The sequence below is a fragment of the Trachemys scripta genome, chromosome 2 (genome assembly GCF_013100865.1).
Source record: "Trachemys scripta elegans isolate TJP31775 chromosome 2, CAS_Tse_1.0, whole genome shotgun sequence".
NCBI classification, from domain to species: domain Eukaryota; kingdom Metazoa; phylum Chordata; order Testudines; family Emydidae; genus Trachemys; species Trachemys scripta.
In genome coordinates this window covers 38,444,854-38,464,910 of record NC_048299.1, presented here as the reverse complement: position 1 = coordinate 38,464,910, position 20,057 = coordinate 38,444,854, and the positions used below count along the sequence as shown (strand labels likewise).

Here is a 20,057-nt window from a genome sequence, read left to right as displayed (position 1 = left end):
TATAGTAGCATGGTGCTTTAACAGAGTTATATTCATTGCAGATACTCAGTATGTTTTTTTTTTTAACTTTGCATTATTTTCTTTTACATGATAGGTTGTATGATAATAGTGTAATAGTCTGGGTGCACTGTAAGGGATTGCCAGCACTTGACGAATGCTCTTGTACCAATCAAATGCAAGCCCTGAAGTTCATTTTTGCTTTTTAAGAAAATACTTATATTTAACCCACCTCCTTCCAGAATTTTAAATACTTGTTTCCTTTTCTTAAAAAAGTAGTTTTATGTACACTGTGCCACAGAATCAAAATTAGAGCAGAAAAAGATTTATTGGGTCTGATTATTAATAAGTAACCTCTATTATTTTGCCAGCATTTTTTTCACTTTTATTAATTCATGTATCCTTTGTCCCTAGACTGACTGTATTGCAATGATGAAGAGATTGGTAGGAGAGGAAGGGAAATGGGGAAACAATGATTGTCAGCAGAACAAAAGCTATATATGCCAGATGGACAGCAGTGAGTTTAATTTGATCAGCCTTCTAATTTAAAGCACATTTAATAACCCCTCTGAGTTCTAGAGTTCCTTGTTTACTCAGATACTGTGGCTGCCAATATCTCAAGCATCTGGTGCCAAGAAGCTGCATCTTCTGTCTCAGCCCAGGAATTCTAGATGGAATAGCTATCACGGGTACCCTATGTTATGGCTCTGAGTTGGGGTTAGATTTCACCTCCAATTTATTTGCACTTCACCCACAGAGTCTGAATACTCAGGATTTGAGTGAAAAGGGAAACGTTTATTATTTCAATTTTTCCATTTGTATGTTCTGACCAAGATTTTCAGAAGTGACTAATAATTTTGGGTGCCTGAATTTTTCGGTGCCCATCTTGAGACTCCTCAAAAGGATGTGATTTTCAGAGGGTTGGTGGTCAGCACTTTCTGAAAATCAGAACCATTGAAAAGGTCTTAAGTTGAACACCCTGAAACTGAAGAACTTAAAATCACCTTTGAAAATCTTGTCCTGGAAAAATAGGTAGGGTTTATGTCAAAGTGCTGAACTATAATAAAAGCTAAGAAGTAATTACTGTTTTCATAATATTGAAATGCCATACCATTGGTCATGGCATTGTTGGGTTTCTTTGCTGCAATTACAAAAATAAATTGCTGCAATTTAACTGGCACTGCATGGGAAGGTATAATGTCTGGCCTTAAAGTCTATGAGTCAATAGGCTTGTCGTCACAACTGGGGAGATCAACTTTGCTGAAATCGATGCAGCGGGTGTCAAATTAGGGGGTCTAATGAAGACCTGCTAAATTGATGGTAGAGTGCTCCCTGGTCAACTCCAGTACTTCAGCTCCCCGAGAACAGTAAGGTAAGTTGACGGGAGAGCATCTTCTATTGATGTAGCACGGTGAAGACACCGGGATAAGTTGACCTAAGCTACGTCGACTCCAGTTACTTTATTCACGTAGCTGGAATAGCATAACTTAGGTTGACTTACCCTGGTAGTGTAGACAAGGCCTCTGTAAACTTCTCTGCAAAACTCTACGTCTGTACCTCATGCCTGTAGCTGGTTTTTTCTAGTTTTGAGCCTTTCATGACCAGAGATGTCCCTCTGTACATTATTTTGTTGTAGTTTTCTATGTGCTTATTTAATTTATAAGAACAACCACAAAAAGTGCCTATCCCAGCCTCTACGTGCCCTGGCTAATATTTAAAAAGCACAAGTCCAACAGTAACCTCCACAATATAGGGTATAACTAAAAAAATTGTACCCTTAAAAATCATTAACAGAGAAAAAATGTCTCTTGGGGATTAAGTTAAGGACACAATAAAAGGTTATACTATTCATCTGGGTCTGCGGGGATTTCATGTAATTTGACTGGCATTACCCAAGTAGGGTCAAAGCTACACAACCCAATTTTCCTCTAGATCTGCCGAGTGGGAAGTGGCTGGAGAACAGATTCATCGAAAGCTCATTTGCACTCATAGAGTCCAGAGGAAGAGGAAAGATGTGGCTAGTTATGGGGAAATGCTGGACTCAGCTTGATAGCAGATAGGTGCCACAGCTGGCACTACCGGAAGAACAGAAATTTGGGTCAGAGGATGGCAGCTGAGGATTCCCTTTACATAAAGAAATCTCTGGCTGGCATAAAGCATTTCCCAGTTGCTACTAAAACTGGGTAAGCACAAAGGCAGCAGCTTTAAGCCATTTTTGCCCTACTTTTTCAGGCCCTGCACTGAGAACAACTCAGCCAAAGTCGTATTTCGTATACCATACCATCAGAGGGAGAATGCTGGTTTGGTTTTCCGTTTGTACCCCAAACTCTTTTGATTAAACTCTGGAAAGGGAAGAATGAATAGTTGTTTGTTTTGCTTGTCCATTTAGGAAGCAGTTTGCCCCACCTCTGTGTACTCATATTTTGAGGATTTAAGTGGTTTCTGTGTTGGGTGAATTTCACAGTTGGCTAGAGGGAAATCCATCCTGTGACAAGCACCCAGCTGATTTTCACTTGTGACCTAGAGTAGGTGTGGATTCATAGTTCTAGATTTGAACAGCAAACACGATTCATCAAAATATATTGTTTAAATTTCTTTGGGTTGTAAATGAGGAATGATTTTCACTTACTGCTTGTGCTGTCCCACTCAATTTTTGTAATACTGCATTTATTTATGGTGCAATGTTACGACTAACCAAGCATGCAAACATTTTCATTGTTTTTTTTTTCTTCCCCAAAACAACAGATCCTGATTTATTTCATTCCCCAGCAATTCCAGCCTCAGACATTATTCATTATGGTAATAGTAGCTATTCAATTATCCGCTCCAAAATGAATTGGGAAGAGGCACGAAACAACTGCAAGAAAAAATCTTTAGAACTTGCCAGCATTTTGGATTACTATAGTGCTTTATTCCTGTGGTTATACATGTTGCAGTTTGGAGAGCCTGCATGGGTTGGTCTCAACAGCAATGTGGTAAGAACACGAAACGGGTGAGGTTTGAATGGTACGCTGCTACTCCAAATAGAGCTTGAATTTTCCTTTAAATTTTGACCTTATCCATTTTATAGGGCTTTAATAGGTAGACTCTTGATGGTCTCAAGCTGAGTATCAAGTTATCTAGGAATCCCTCACTCTTCTATGTCACGGTCCTTCAAAGATATCCTGAGATGCAGCTAGAGTAGCAGGGAAGCCATACGAGGAGAAACAAGTAGTGAGTGGAAAAGGGGAGCAATAGAAATGTGGTGAGGAAAGCTGATCAGCAGTTGGAGGGGAAGTCTAGGAAATGTGGTTCGGATGGTAAAGACTGTAGGAAGTTCTTTTCTGTTTCTGAGGAAGCTGCTATTTAATAGATACAGTAACTCCTCACTTAAAGTCATCCCGGTTAACTTTGTTTCATTGTTACCTTGCTGATCAATTAGGGAATATGCGTGTTTAAAGTTGTGTAATGCTCCCTTCTAACGTCATTTGGCAGCCACCTGCTTTGTCTACTGCTTGCAGGAAGAGCAGCCCATTGCAGCTAGCTGGTGGGGGCTTGGAACCACAGGGTAGATCAGCAGCCCCCCTATCAGCTCCCCGCTCCCCTAAGTTTCCTGTGCAGCAGCTGCCTAGCAGGCTATCAATTGCAGCTGTCCTTCCCACCACTGCCATGTGCTGCTCCTGCTTTCTGCCTTGGAGCTGCTCCCTGAGACTCCTGCTTGCTGTGCGGGGGGGAGGGAAGAGAGAGAGGGGAGGCTAATGTCAGGGTGTCCCCCTCCCCTCTGCTCCTGCACGCCGCTTACCCCATCTTCCCTAGAGCAGGGGACACACACCAGGGCTCAGGACAGAGGGAGCTTGCAGCAGCTGCGGTCTCAGCAAGCTGATCTAATTAACAAGGCAGTGTACTTAAAGGGGAAATGCGCATATCTCTCTCCATTCCTGAGTGAGAGAGTTAACCCTTGAGGGCTCAGCCAATTGCTAGTTCTTCATTTAGCAGTAACGGAGATATCCCACCCTCTGACTCCTCCACCTCAACCAAGCTTCACAATCATCATCGTTGTGTACCATTATTAAATTGTTTGTTTAAAACTTATACTGTGTGTGTGTATATATATAATATAGTCTTTTGTCTGGTGAAAAAAATTTCCCTGGAACCTCACCGCCTCATTTACATTAATTCTCATGGGGAAATTGGATTCACTTAACATCGTTTCGCTTAAAGTCGCATTTTTCAGGAACATAACTACAACGTTAAGTGAGGAGTTACTGTATTGCAAAAGCCTCGCTCTTTGCTTGATGGTTGTTTATCCCAGCGTTGTGGCTGTGGTGGGTGCAAATTCTGCTAGCAAAGACCAACACATTTGGTGTGGATCGGCAGAGGGGTATGTGGTGGAACTTTTTTCTTCTATTTGAGTTCCTGTCTGCTGCAGTTTTTTCAGTAACACAGTTGGGAGTATTACGGGTAGAAGCTTATGGTCTCGTGCTTTTAAATAGTGATTGTGGTGTTTTCCCAAATTAATGCTGGGTCCCTTTTCCTTTTTAATAAAAGCTTTATTTTGTTGTACATGGACTCAGTGCTTGCGAGTGGGGAAGTATTGCCTCTGACAGGAGCCCCAGGGTGGTTTTTAGTTTTCCCAGCTTGGTGGGACTCAATCCGGTCTATTTTGTGTTGTTAAGAGGAATCCCTGGATATTGAACCCGGCCCTTGTTGCTGCCGACTCCACCTGGCAGAAGGGTTACAAATGCATAAGGCACACTGTTCTACATCACCCTCAGACGTGCTCAGTACTCATTTGAATGTGTCATAATAACAATGGCATATGGGTGTTTCCTGCAAAAATAGGGCTGCATATATCATCAGGGGATGTGTATGAATCCTCTGATCTGAAACAGGAGACTAGAGTGTAAACAGAGAGAATCATGTTTATGCCTATGAGCTGCCATTTGTTAATTCCATTTGCTTTGCTTTTAGACTGATGGCTATTACAAATGGACTGATAACAGGAGAATCAAATATTCTAATTGGGCTAGAGGGGAACCAAAACAGAAAATAGCCTGTGTCTATCTAGACCTTGATGGAACCTGGAAAACAGCATCCTGTGATGGAAATTATTTCTCTGTCTGTAAACGGTCTGATGGTAAGCAATTGAATGTAACAGTTCTAGTTTCATGCCCTGGAATTCGAGAGCCTGCACTAGAGGTTGGATTTGGTTTTACAACAATATATAATATTTAACATATATTAACGGATAGAGAACCTGTGTCTGTCAAGTACATAACCCTATTTTGCATTAATATTTCATTTTTTCAAACATGTACTCAATGACACAGATTGCTGCTGCTTTTTGGAACTCAGGAGATAGCTAATGAGTTATATAAAATTTCAAAGTCATTCCTTAAAGCCAAACAGAGCGTGTATTATTGGAATAAGTGTCAGTACTTTTAAAGTCTGTAAAATGGAGTCTCTATCCAGTTGAAAGAATAAATAGGAATTTATGGGAGTAGCTCTGATCTATGAAGTTTAATTGTTGGAGGAAACACTCTGTTCCTTCACAATAAGCAACCTGTATACAGTAGCAGAAACTTCTATGTTCTGCACAATAATGCCACTACATTGCAACAGTTGGAGGGTAGCCTGGATAATTACATCTGGTTACTCCTATTACCTATGGAAACAATGACTTCTAGATGGCTAGTGTGCTATAGGATGCAAAAAAATCACTGGTGGGACAAGCAAAAATATTACACTTGCAGTGACTTTATAGACTGCATGTATAGGCATCATCTATGATAGAACCCAACCTCTTCTGCTTCAGAAAATCAGCTCATTTGAGCTACAGGAGAATCACCATTAGCTATAACAGCAGAAGGTTTAAAAGTGTGGAGAACATTTTAAAGGGTCAGACCAAGCTTTTTGGTGTGTGTTTCAACTCATATGAGTTTGCATCCCCAAAGTTTCATTGGAATTTTAGATTTACCTGAAAATATGATTTATGTTTTCATTTTTGCAAGGTTTGCAAAGTTGTACTTATCATCCTTTTGTGAGCCAAATGATCGAATCACATATACCAATCACATAGATCTTAGCAGTTCTGAAATTACATCCTCTAGGCTGCTCTAACCTTTGCTCGCAGCTAATTCTGGGAGCATAGCCAGAGTATGCAGTACTCCAGCCAGTCCTGCTCCCCATGCCTCTCTGCATTGGGGGCTGTGGGAAGGGCGTCCTAGAGGTCATAGGAGTAGTTTATTTGTTTACATACCTGACCATTAGATGGAGGCCCCGAGCACAAGAACAGAGCCCATTGGTCCTAAGATGGATCACTAGGCCCCTGAAGAGAAAGGAATGAAGGGATTAGGGGTATTTTAAGAATGGGCTACACATACAAGGGTTTTAGAATGATATGTCTTTTTGTACATTGCACAATATGCTCTGTTACTTATGTGGGATCTTTAATAGCCTAAATTTCTTGAGTGTAGGGTTCTTTTCTTTTCTTTTTCCAGGTCGTGCACTGAGCTTGATCTGCATATGCAACTCCCACTGATGTCAATGGGAGATGCATGTACAGACTGACAGGATTACTGATTTGTGGCCTGACATGATTAATTGCAGAGTATTCTGTGTAACAAAAGGCTGCAGCACTAATATTTCACAAGTTTAAGGTTGTTCCATACAATGTAATGATTGGAACTGGTTGAAAATTTTCTGCTGGCAGTTTTCCTGTTAGGAAAGCTGATTCAACGAAATCTATAGCTCCAACAGAAATGTGTCAATTTTGCCGAAATTTTGTTTTTAAAAAACAAAACAAAAAATATTTGTTTCAATAAGATAAACTGTTTTATTTCAATCTTAACAAAGTTTTGTGTTTTGGCTATTTTCTTATGAATTTGTTTATATTATATTATTATTTATTTTAAAAAACAGAAGAAAACAAAATGTCAAAAACTCTAAATTTCCCATGGGATTGAAATTCTGAGTTTTGCTCAGCTCTAGTGATAATGAAGATTCTGATTTATATAGATTAGATTGTGCTGATGAGCTGCAATTGGGAGCTTCTGCTACTTGGTATCTTTTTTGAGCTTGTAGTATCTACTTACTAAAACGTGCTTAGCAGCTTTTTAATTAACTTTTAAGAACCCTATTTTTTGAAGTCATGGAAGTCAATAGCAAAATTCCCACTGACTTTAGTTTCTTAACTGTTTCTTAACAGTTATAGCTCCTACTGATCCTCCACAACTCCCTGGAAAATGTCCAAAATCAAGAAACCCCTTATCTTGGATTCCTTTTCGTGGCCATTGCTACTTCTTTAATGCCCATAGTACCAGCTGGGCTGAATCCTCTACTGAATGCACTCGACTAGGTGAGTGTTCTCTTTTATTAAAAGGTCAGACTTTAGTGTTCACATAAAATTCACATTTAAAAATCCTTAATTGTATTACTATTATGGTAAAACCTTTGCGCGTTAAAAGAAAGAATTTTAACATTTAATTTACTTTCCACCATTATTGCTGTTTGCTTGCTTTTTGCATTTCACTCACCTTGGACAATGAAACTAAGCTGATCAGTTTCCCTTGTCATTTATAGTCATCTCTGCTCTTTGGTTCTAATGCATGTGTGTACTGCTACAATGCTCTTAGGTTTGAGTTTCTATCATCACATTTCATTATTTTATTTTAAAATCATAAAGCTAACTATAACAGGAGCGCTTGGAAATAGTGACCATAATATAATAACATTTAACATTCCTGTGGTGGGAAGAACATCTCAACAGCCCAACACTGTGGCATTTAATTTCAGAAAGGGGAACTATGCAAAAATGAGGAGGTTAGTTAAACAGAAATTAAAAGGTACAGTAACTAGAGTGAAATCCCTGCAAGCTGAATGGACACTTTTCAAAGACACCATAATAGAGGCCCAACTTAAATGTATACCCCAAATTAAAAAACATAGTAAAAGAACTAAAAAAGAGCCACCGGGGCTTAACAACCGTGTAAAAGAAGCAGTGAGAGATAAAAAGCATCTTTTAAGACGTGGAAGTCAAATCCTAGTGAGGTAAATAGAAAGGAGCATAAACACTGCCAAATTAAGTGTAAAAATGTAATAAGAAAAGGCAGAAAGGAGTTTGAAGAACAGCTAGCCAAAAACTCAAAAGGTAATAACAAAATGTTTTAAAATACACCTCTACCCCGATATAACGTGACCCGATATAACACGAATTCGGATATAATGCAGTAAAGCAGTGCTCCGGGGGGAGGGGGGGGGGGCTGTGCGCTCCGGCAGATGGAAGCAAGTTCAATATAATGCAGTTTCACCTATAACATGGTAAGATTTATTGGTTCCTGAGGACAGCGTTATATCGGGGTAGAGGTGTACATCAGAACCAGGAAGCCTGCTAAACAACCAGTGGGCCCCCTGGATGATCGAGATACAAAAGGAACACTTAAAGACAATGAAGTCATTGCGGAGAAACTAAATGAATTCTTTGCCTCAGTCTTCATGGCTGAGGATGTTAGGAAGATTCCCAACCCTGAGCCGTCCTTTGTAGGTGACAAATCTGAGGAATTGTCACAGATTGGTGTGTCACTAGAGGAGGTTTTGGAATTAATTGATAAACTTAGCAGCAACAAGTCACCGGGACCAAATGGCATTTATCCAAGAGTTCTGAAAGAACTCAAATGTGAAATTGTGGAACTATTAACTATGGTTTGTAACCTGTCCTTTAAATCAGCTTCTTTACCCAATGACTGGAAGATAGCTAATGCAACGCCAATATTTAAAAAGGGCTATAGAGGTGATCCCGGCAATTACAGATTGGTAAGTCTAATGTCCGTACCAGGCAAATTAGTTGAAACTATAGTAAAGAAAAAAATTGTCGGACACATAGAAGAACATAAATTGTTGGGCAAAAGTCAACATGATTTCTGTAAAGGTAAATTATGTCTTACTAATCTATTAGAGTTCTTTGAAGGGGTCAACAAACATGTGGACAAGGGGGATCCAGTGGACATAGTGTACTTAGATTTCCAGAAAGCCTTTGACAAGGTCCCTCACAAACGGCTCTTACGTAAATTAAGTTGTCATGGAATAAAAGGGAAGGTCCTTTCATGGATTGAGAACTGGTTAAAAGCCAGGGAACAAAGGGTAGGAATAAATGGTAAATTTTCAGAATGGACAGGGGTAACTAGTGGTGTTCCTCAAGGGTCAGTCCTAGGACCAATCCTATTCAACTTATTTATAGATAATCTGGAGAAAGGGGTAAACAGTGAGGTGGCAAAGTTTGCAGACAATATTAAACTGCTCAAGATAGTTAAGACCAAAGCAGACTGTGAAGAATTTCAAAAGATCTCACAAAACTAAGTGATTGGGCAACAAAATGGCAAATGAAATTTAATGTGGATAAATGTAAAGTAATGCACATTGGAAAAAATAACCCCAACTATACATACAATATGATGGGGGCTAATTTAGCTACACCTAATCAGGAAAGCGATCTTGGAGTCATCATGGATAGTTCTTTGAAGACAACCACACAATGTGCAGCGGCAGTCAAAAAAGCAAACAGGATGTTAGGAATCATTTAAAAAGGGATAGAGAATAAGACGGAGAATATCTTATTGCCCTTATATAAATCCATGGTATGCCCACATCTTAAATACTGCGTACAGATGTGGTCTCCTCATCTCAAAAAAGATATACTGGCATTAGAAAAGGTTCAGAGAAGGGCAACTAAAATGATTAGGGGGTTGGAACCGGTCCCATATGAGGAGAGATTAAAGAAGCTAGGATTTTTCAGATTGGAAAAGAGGAGACCAAGGGGGGATATGATAAAGATATATAAAATCATGAATGGTGTGGAGAAAGTGAATAAGGAAAAGTTATTTACTTGTTCCCATAATATAAGAACTAGGGGTTACCAAATTAAATTAATGGGCAGCAGGTTTAAAACACACAGCGCACAGTCAACCTGTGGAACTCCTTGTCTGAGGAGGTTGTGAAGGCTAGGACCATAACAGTGTAACAGGGTTTAAAAGAGAACTAGATAAATTCATGGAGGTTAAGTTCATTAATGGCTATTAGCCAGGATGGGTAAGGAATGGTGTCCCTAACCTCTGTTTGTCAGAGGGTGGTGATGGATAGCAGGAGAGAGATCACTTGATCATTACCTGTTAGGTTCACTCCCTCTGGGGCACCTGGTATTGGCCACTGTCGGTAGACAGGATACTGGACTGGATGGCCCTTTGGTCTGAACCAGTATGGCCATTCTTATGTTTTTATGTTCTTTAATCATAAATTGAAAACCTCAATTTTTGTCCGAAACCATTTCAGAGTTCCATTTAGAAACAGGAGCACACACACAAAAATTCCCAAACTGTGGGTATATCATAGTATCTATCAACAGGTGGGGCATGGTCCAAAAGTGGGTTGCACCCATTGCCTGAAAGCTGCAAAATCCCTCATCAGTAGGACCCACCAGTAATCTAGGGAGGGAAAGGAAGAAGCAGCTCTCTCCTTTCTTCTTCCTAATGCTGTTGCCTGTGCCATGCTCCTTCATCTCTTACCCGCCAACCAATCCAAGAGTAGCTCCTCAACCTCCACAACTCTCCATTCCAGGGTAGGGAAAGGGAAAGTGATGCTTCAAGGGGTGGTGGGACCATCTGCTGAGCTTCCCAACATCCAGGGCTGCATGCTGCACAGACTAGGGTAAGGAGGGAGAAGTTACCCCAGCCTGGGGGAATGAGCCCCTTCATCAAGGCCCTCTTCACCCCAACACTTTTGGATCTCTAGCCCACAAAATTCCGCACAAACCAAATCCCATAACCATTTGCTGCAGGGGGTGTGGCCTCAACTAGAAAAGGCGTGGCCTCAACTGGAAGAGGCTGGGACTTTAAATACCCAGGCCCTCTAAATCAAGATTTAAAGGCCCAGGGGCTCCGGCTGCGGCTGGGAGCCCAGGGGCCTTTAAATCACACCCGGAGCTACCAGCTGCAGAGGCAGCTAGGGGTCCCGGGGCTCAAGGGCAATTTAAAGGGCCCGGGACTCCGGCCGCCGCTACCTCAGCAGAGCCTCTGGTCCTTTAAAGCGCCACCCGAGCCCGCTGCCGGACCCCAGGGTAGCTGCGGCAGGGCTCTGGCAGTGCTGTAAAGGGACCGGGGCTCCGGCTGCTGTGGGGAGCCCCGGGCCCTTTAAATCACCGCTGGAGCCCTGCCACCGCTACCCCAGGGCTCTGGCAGCTGGGCTCGGGCAGCGAGTTAAAGGGCCCAGGGCTCTGGCTGCTGCGGGGAGCCCTGGGCCCTTTAAATCGCCAGCCTGGGGAAGCCGGTCTGGTCCGGCACAGCGTACTGGCTCTTGCCGGTATGCCATACCGAACCGGACCAGCTTACTTTCACCTCTGGTTCCATGACACTATTTTGGCTCACTTGCCAAACAAGAATGACAACCATCGGTATATATTGTCTATAAAAATATGCTTCCCCAATAACCTCAAAATAATACTCTGTTTGATGTAACCTAAAGTTTTCAAATTATGTTTACAGTGAAATCCATGTCTTTATTTTAGATTACATCACTTAGGATCCAGACTATGCCCTCCCCTACAGCCTTACCACCCTCTGTATTCTTTATTCATACACCCGCCTACACACTATTAACTGCAGGGGCATTTATGTATTACAGAACCTTGTACTGTATCAAAAGCCATAACCTGAGACTGGTTTCTGTGGCAGGATACAACTTATTTGTTTCCTAATGTTTTGCAGGTGCTACTTTGGTTTCAATAGAAGATTTAGCTGAATCCAAATTTCTAGCAGACATTATAGAGCCACATAAAGGAGAGACAAGTGGGTTTTGGACAGGAATATATAGAAACGTTGATGGTAATTATTTTAGTTTTGATATTTAATCATATATATTCTGTATTCAATAGACTCAAAGCTGATTAAAATATGTCATAACTTAGGCTGTAATGAATAGAAAATAGAAATTCATCTGGAAAGATTACTAAGCGGTAACAAAAAACAAATTAGATGTATGGTATCTTAATCTGAAAATCTTACTTGGAGTTGTTGGTTTCATCTAGCAAAAGTATGTCGCGTGAAATATTGTAAAAGAGATTTCTGACTCTTCAGTTTGGTTTCAGTTTTAGGGCCCAAGCATGTAATAAGATCCAAATGGGTGGACCCTTATGCCTGCATGGAGACCTAAGGAATTCAGTGGCCTTATGCTTATTAGCTACGTTTTGTAATAAGCGTCTGAACAGCGTAACAGGATAGATTCTCATACACCTCCTGAGCTGCACAACACAGTAGGTGCAGTTCATGGGAAGAGGGGACAAAGGTGCCTTTGCACTGCCCATATTCTTGGCTGTTATGGGGGCCAAAATGAGAGCTGTCCATAGAAGTCTCTCGCAGATGCCTATGGACTGTACTGCAGTCCAGAATTCACATAGCACCAAGTGCTGTAGCATGCCCTCTCCCATCCCTTTGAATATCTCCTTATTCTCCCATCACTACTTCCACCATGGCCCCTACTGCTGGCCTGCAAGGGGGCAGCATATCACATCTTGCATCGCCCTACACTGCTCCTGTGCCAGGGAAATTCTGCCCATCCTCTTGCAGCTCCTTTACACCTCACTTGACTCGTGTGTAAGGAGCAGAGCCAGGGCCAAATTTGGCCCCATGGAGTCTTTTTTCTTGCTGTCCTGACCTGTGCCTAAGTTCAGAAAACAATGTGAACCTGGCTAGAGGATGTCTTCTTTCCGCAGCTGCTGACTAGTTAATCAGTACTGGTCATAAGCTATAAGGAAAGAATTAGATTTACGGTTACCAGGAAAACAGGATTTTTGGAGAACAAAGAAAGAGAACGTTGGAATGGAAGGGAGCAAAATTAGCCTCAGTCTAATGTAATCAGAAGGTTTTCTCTCCCCTCCCCCCCAATACTTCCAGTATCTTTAAGATTTTTGAGAAACTATGATGAAAATTTTCAAACCAGGGTACCCAAAGTGAAGTATGTGTTTATATTTAAGCACTTCAGCAAAATCAGCTTCCTTTTCAGTGGGAGTTACCGACATATGACTTTAGGTACTTAAATAAAAGTTGCCTGACTTTGTGGATTTAGGTGTCTAATCCCCAAGTTTGAAACTTTTGGCCCATATACCTGAGAAATATGGGCTTATATCATGGAAAACTAGGAAAATGTAATTCTCCACTCTAAGAATCATAATTTGCAAAGATAAAGGCAGTATTTCCTTTGGAAAAGAATAAAGGGAAGTAAAAATCTATTTGCATGTCATGAAATAAGCACCACGAAGATTTTTTTTAAATTTTCCTTTTAGAAACTAAGAAAATTAAATATAAATTCAGACTGACACATATTAACCAAGATTGTCTATAGTGAGTTATCTCTACCCTTTTAATGCATTTTGTCATTAGGGTTGTGGTTATGGCTAGACAAAACTGCAGTAGATTTTGTCAACTGGAATAAAGGACAGCCTTCAAGTAATCAGTTTGAGTACTGTGTGGAAATGTCTGCATCCTCTGGGTACTGGAATACCATTCCCTGCTCTTCCCAAAAGGGGTCCATTTGTAAGAAACCAAAGAGTAAGTCATATGTTAAATCCTATGATTTGATGTTGATGGTTTTATTTTAGTAGTAATGCCAAAGTACATATACTACAAAATCCATACTGTTTGTGCTGTGTGAAGTACAGTGTGTCCACATTTCTCCTTTGCTGTTTGTGATTACAACATAAAGTCAAAAATGTCTGAACATTCACATAACGTAAATACCACAGATTAAAGGCCCTACACACAAATATCATGTGTAAATATAATCTAGAGCCAGTTTTTCTGCATTTCACATTCAAATATTGAAAACCTCAGCTCATGCTCTGTGACTCTGTCCATACTTAGAATGCAAGGGTACAATTTGCTCTAACATGCTGAGGTGATAAATGGGAGGGGAAAGCAAAACTTAAGAAAGAGCAAGTAACAAAATGTATATGAGATTTTAAAAAAATATTCTAAATTTTACGAAGTTTAATGGGCCAGTTGAGTATCCCTCCCCAATTCTTGTGCAAATTTAATGTATGCCTCATATGGCTTACCCAAAACTAACTGCATGTAACTTCACTGGCTTTCCTTCCAGGCTTTCCCTCCACCTACAGCTGTAGATGTTCCGATATCTTATTTATTACCTAGTATCAGTGACTACTGCATAGGCACATAAGTTATATCAAGACTTGGGTACCCTCCATGATGTACTTCATACAGTTTCAGACTTTCCCACATAGTTGCATTCTGGGAGCACAGACCAAAGAATGTTCAAATAATAACTCAGGATGTTACTGAATTTGAAAATTCTTTAAACATTTCTGCATTTTTTTCTTTCCTTTTCCAACCGCCTTTAATTTTTTTTTGCCTTTGGAGAACAAGAATTGCATTTAAGTGATTTTCTTTTCTTCCTCTTGCCATGTGAAGATACATGGTGTACTGTGTTCCAGGGGTGGGGAGGAAGGCCAATTCCGGTTAAGCAATCGCTAAACTGGATATTCATCCAGAACTCAAATAGAAATCTTTTAAAAGCTAGAAAAAATGTTTTGGTTAGCATTTATCTTATTTCTGTGCACCATCTGCCTTTGTCAGGAAGCAGATATATTAAAATATCATGAGCTATGCTACTCTTGTGGTATTTCTGACTCAACTCAAACAGCAAGTTCTAGAAATATGATACAAAAGCTTGATTTCCTATCCAATTTTGCAACCTACACAGATTGGTATAAGTTCTACATTTTGTGAGGTTCACCTATTGTTAGTCTCTTCTCCTAAGTGGGTGCAATTGCCCCAGACATCAGCTTTTCATGCAAGTGGTAGCATTAGGGCCTTCCAGATGAGTGAATGCTTGATTTGAGACAATTCTCCTATATCTTAGATCTTGAGTTCATAGCATTATAGACCAATAAAGGCTTACGTTTTGTTGCCAAATATATTGGAAAGTACTAAGTCAGTGCTGACACCTGGTTAGTACTTGTGGGACTGATAGTCTCCAGCCCCTATGTGGAAGCACAATGTGGGGTGAACGTGCAAGGAGCCTTCCTAACTTTTTGTTCCCCAAAACAGGGCCCAGCCACAACTGAGACTAGTGTGACCAGATGTCCTGATTTTATAGGGACAGTCCCGATTTTGGGGTCTTTTTCTTACAGAGGCTCCTATTACTCCCCACCCCCATCCCGATTTTTTACATTTGGTGTCTGGTCACCCTAACTGAGACAGAAAGGGAGCATAGCTGTGGTCACATGAGGGTACAGTAGGCACATTCCATCTGCTCTCCTGTATGCACTGGAAGGCACTATGCCTCTCTCCAGCATGACGTTTGGGGTGCTCCTGTTGGAGATGTGCAAGTCTGTATTGCCTCCTGCTCAGGACTGTGTCTGAAAGATACAGTCTGCCTTTTAATAGCAGTGAAATCCCATTGCCCATATTTGAAATCTGCACTTGAGTTCATAATCATCCAGTTGCCATTTAAGTATTGGTAAGTGGTATTAATTTTAAAAGCCTTGCAGACAGCACACTCATTGTACAGCACAGAGAAATAGCATAAGACAACTGAGCTGGTACAAATCAAGTGTTTGAGAATTGAACCCTGTAGACACAGAATATATGAGCTTCAAATACTGGAGCATGTTAAACTAAAACCTACTTTGTCTTGAATAGGCTGTGTACAGTACAGAAAATTAGGGCATTTTTTCATGATTTGAACATGTTAGGCCAGATTCTCTCCTGTACTGAGATCTCTTCAGTACAAGAGATTTGGGGCCATCAGGGAGCCAGCTATGCAAGGGCTGAGTGGGAGGTTGGTATAGGAGCCAGCTCTGGAGTCTTTGCATCAGCAGAGCTCTCCCACAGTGACAATTCTCAGCTAGGAAACTGTGGCCAGATCTAGTATCTTTGCACTGCCTGAGAGGTACAACAGGCAAAGTGGTCAGAATAGTGGGGGTGGGAGACTGGCCATTCTTTCAGAGTGGCAGCCATGTTAGTCTGTATCAGCAAAAACAATGAGGAGTACTTGTGGCACCTTAGACACTAACAGATTTATTTGGGCATAAACTTTCGTGGGCTAAAACCCACTTCATCAGATGCATCTTATGCCCAAATAAATTTGTTAGTCTCTAAGGTGCCACAAGTACTCCTCGTTGTTTTTGGCCATTCTTTGTGGATTATCATTAAATGAGCTATATAACATGACTGGTGAATCACACGTTTTAAGTAATTCCCAAACCTTTTTGGCAGAATGACAACTGCAAATATCTGTGTTCACATTAGGTCATTAGGCCACATTAGGTCATTAGGCAAATGTTTCACTGTGAGCATGTGAGTAATGCCATTGAAGTCAATGGGACTACTCACATGCTTAAGTACCTTCATGAATCAGGGTCTCACTGTATTTGGACGTTATTTGATTATTAATCAAGAAGCAAGTACAGTAAGAAATTTTATTCACTGAAGAGTTTGGGTTCTGCTACAATGAATGTCAAGTTAAAGTGGGTATCACATTTTTCAGCTTTGTTAGTTTCATTTAGCAAATGCATCTACAATAAATGAATAGAGCGGTATGACTAAAGCAGTAATTATTTGTACAGTGTATGCTTCACCGCATATATCATTTTAAGGGTAAAATGCAGATATTTGCAGATTTTGACTAAATGTGAGGTTATTTGTTTTTGTTTTTGCAAGTGATTGAAGCTCAACCAAGTGAGAATCTAATAATTAAGAAAGGTAGGACTATTTTCCTCACAAATAACTTCAAAGATAAATCCACATAAGTTCATAACTGTTATTTATTGTGTTTTCTGACATACTTACTATAAAATGCATGTCAGTGTCCTAAAATATCCATATATCTCGTGCCCAAGGGCAGGACTCTCTCCCTCCTTAAGTGGGAGTGAGTTTTGAATAACATTGAGGGGTAAGGTTATTCTTTTTCCATATTCTCCTTTCCATGGTGTCACTTCTTTACAGTCAAAAAATATCTCTGCAAACTGACAATATATTCAAACATAAAATACTGCCTTTCTGCTCCCCTGATCCTGGGCCAGCCAGGAGCTAAATGACCCTCAGATTACTCTTAGGCTATAGGCACCTATAAGGACTGTGGCACAGCCTGGGGATCAAGGAAAGTTCCAGGTGCTCTGCCCTTCAGCCTGCCCTCTCCCCTCCCCAATATGCCCCTATGTGGAGGCCTCACAGGTGTAAATCAGCGATTTGACCAAATGCTCCCTACTCTCTGAGCTACACTCAACATAGGACTGTAGGTGGGGTCAAGGGGGTGGGGGAAGGAAGGTGACTTTAAGTTCATCCCCAGCATGACTTAGAGCTACCTATGACCTCATGAGGCTGTTGTGCCATCTCAGGATAGCTGAAGTGCATTGGCACCCTGACTGTTTCCTCTTTATCTCAGCCATTTTCTCCATGCTCAGGGATGGGAGGGGATTGACCTAGAGACAGTATGCTAGACTGAGAAAATTCTAGGCTGTGGAAATCATCAGTAGACTGGCTGAGCTAGCTTTCTGGGCTTTTTCTGCTGCCTGAACAGTGCACAGGGGTCATAGGATGGTTGAGGGTTCTTCGAAAGCAATTAACTCCTGATTTACATCAGTGTGAGTGAGAAGAGACTCAAGCCAATGTTTTTTCTCTAGTCTGCTGCCTAATATCTATCATAACAATTGTCTCTCTAGTAATTATTTTTCATTTATTTTCAGAAGCACCTGCCCACAGCACAGTTTGGATTCTAATTATTCTGGTCCTTATTCTAGTAGGAGCAGGACTCACTGCCTATTTCTTATTCAGGAAAAAAAGACAAAATAAACTACAAACAGATGCCAGCTTCAATAATGTGCTATTAGAACACAGAGATACTGTAACCGGAGAGAGTGATACAAAGGATTCTGTTGACAAGAAAGATCAAAATGAACACACTGTCATCTAGTGTGATAAAATAACTGAATTGCATGTCTGATTTTGAGAAAAAATGATGTAATTGGAATGAATGAAATCTTAAGCAAATTTGCATTCTCCTAGTACACTGTTTTGAGCTCTGCATGTATACCTACTAGCAGAGGCAATTATCCCTTTTATAATGTTGAAAATGTCCTAGAACAATTTCACAGGAGGAGACTTGAACAGTGTGGCTAACTAACAAGTATTGCAAATAGACAACTGAAGAAAACTAAAATGAAACATGTAGCAGTGTGAATTAACACTCAGGCATCTTTGGGTTTTAGAGTCTTGCATTGCCATAACCCATAAAGTGTCGAGACAGCTGAATAGTGAGAATTGTCTCAGCAAAGCAGGTATCCTATAAATATCACTCAAGAGATCCAGCTGTTTAGACTATACATGAGTTCAACATTTAAAAGACTGTAGTGTTATTTCAGTCAAGATAACTTTGATATGTATAATTTATAATTATATAATATATATAAATTAGATATACAAAATAGATCACAATAATCTTACTTTTACACAAATTGTTTTACCCACTTTATTAGTTCAGTATTATAATCTTAGCTTGTGACTTTGTAATACGATTTCTGTAAGCTAATCATGTGTGGATTACAATATTTTTCTCACAATATGTGAATAGATGAAAGTCAAATGTAAATGGTTTCCCCTCATTCATACCTTCAGTTTGAAGTTTTGTAAAATAAATAAGGCTGTTTATTTTGCTACAGGCTTGCATTTTTATAAGATTATACAACTATGAATGTTTTTGTATCAGCTTCAAATTAACAACATTAAATATGTAAACAAAAGGATCTGTTACTTAGATAAGCAATGATGAGCTTAGCATGCAGAGATGCTGATCAAGTGAAGCATTTACTTGTGAGATGGATTGGCTAAGACCATGGGGGAACAATAAAGTATGTACAACATGCCTGTCTAAAAGAGAAATAAACAGTAGGCAGATGCAAAATAAAGTTGTCTGTGCCCATTTTTATTTCAGTTTGATGTGGGTTGTGCATTTCATTATTGCACCCTCCATGACTTTCTTTGGAAACTGTAACAATGCTTGAATTGAGATGCTCTGGACCATATGACATACCAACATTTCTTGGTAGCATTCCACCTGACAGCCATACTAGACTCTCTTACCTCTCTGTAAATCTTAGGACATCTGTGCCAGATTGCAGAAAGGAACAAGGAACAAGAGAGAGCCAGGAAATCAAGTGTTCTGAGGAGAAAAACCTGCAAAACCGAACCCTCCTCAAAGCAGAGCCCCTGCTCTGGAACTCCTTTCCTCTGCAATCCCTCTGAGCCAATGTCTGGCTACTTTTAAAATATGGTTCACGATACTCCTTTATTTGGCTTTTTCCAAATAATGACGTTTTACTTAGGGTCCTTCATTGTTTGGTGGCTGGGGAGGGGGCTTAGGGGAGAGTCAGTTTCTGTCTCTTTAAGGACCGGGTGAAAGGGTGTGTTTTATTTTATTTTGTGGTGGCACCTGGGTGACATGATGGTAGGTACCTAAGATAACCCACATTCTAAATAGGTAAAAGCAGGTTTCTACATTTCAAAAACGGGCAGTTATGTTTTTGAGGTGAAAAAGAACATGATTTTTAATCTGGGTTTTCTATGGCAGGCAAAGTCAAAGGCCAGATCCTCATGTCACCAGGGTTTGAATCCCCTTCCTCTTGTTTAAAGGAGGTTTGTCTAGTGAAGTTTTGATCCAGATACACGAACAAAACAAAGACAAAGGTGCTCAAAAACACACAAGTAGTTTAATGTCCCATAATGAAGAAACAGTAACTTACATAAGAAATAGAGAAAAAGGAAGCAGCACTTTTAAGTTCTTATGTAAGTTTATAATACAGAGAGCTGTTAGCAAGACTAGTGGAAACAGGAGCTAGAAATGCTGCACCATCTGTTTCTTATCAAAACCAATAAGAACATAAGAATGGCCCTACTGGGTCAGACCAAACGTCCAGCTAGCCAAGTATCCTGTCTTCTGACAGTGGCCAATGACAGGTGCCCCAGAGGGAATTAACAGAACAGGTAATCACCAAGTGATCCATCCCCTGTCGCTCATTTTAT

At 40.4% G+C, this 20,057-nt stretch overlaps 1 protein-coding gene across 2 annotated transcripts in view; it reads left to right on the top strand.

The window, feature by feature from the left end:
* LOC117872158 (macrophage mannose receptor 1-like) overlaps nucleotides 1–18,927 on the top strand; it is a 53,740-nt gene extending 34,813 nt beyond the window's left edge. The window contains exons 21-28 of one of the 2 annotated variants that reach the window (XM_034760338.1): nucleotides 412–514; nucleotides 2,743–2,972; nucleotides 4,948–5,113; nucleotides 7,184–7,333; nucleotides 11,730–11,846; nucleotides 13,401–13,568; nucleotides 16,701–16,742; nucleotides 17,729–18,927. In XM_034760338.1, the coding sequence (XP_034616229.1) occupies nucleotides 412–514; nucleotides 2,743–2,972; nucleotides 4,948–5,113; nucleotides 7,184–7,333; nucleotides 11,730–11,846; nucleotides 13,401–13,568; nucleotides 16,701–16,742; nucleotides 17,729–17,952 (1,200 nt within the window). In that variant the 3' untranslated portion in view covers nucleotides 17,953–18,927. Of the gene's footprint in view, nucleotides 1–411; nucleotides 515–2,742; nucleotides 2,973–4,947; nucleotides 5,114–7,183; nucleotides 7,334–11,729; nucleotides 11,847–13,400; nucleotides 13,569–16,700; nucleotides 16,743–17,725 lie in introns of both variants that reach the window. The other variant, XM_034760340.1, reaches the window with a different exon arrangement.
* Nucleotides 18,928–20,057: the final 1,130 nt, after the last annotated feature.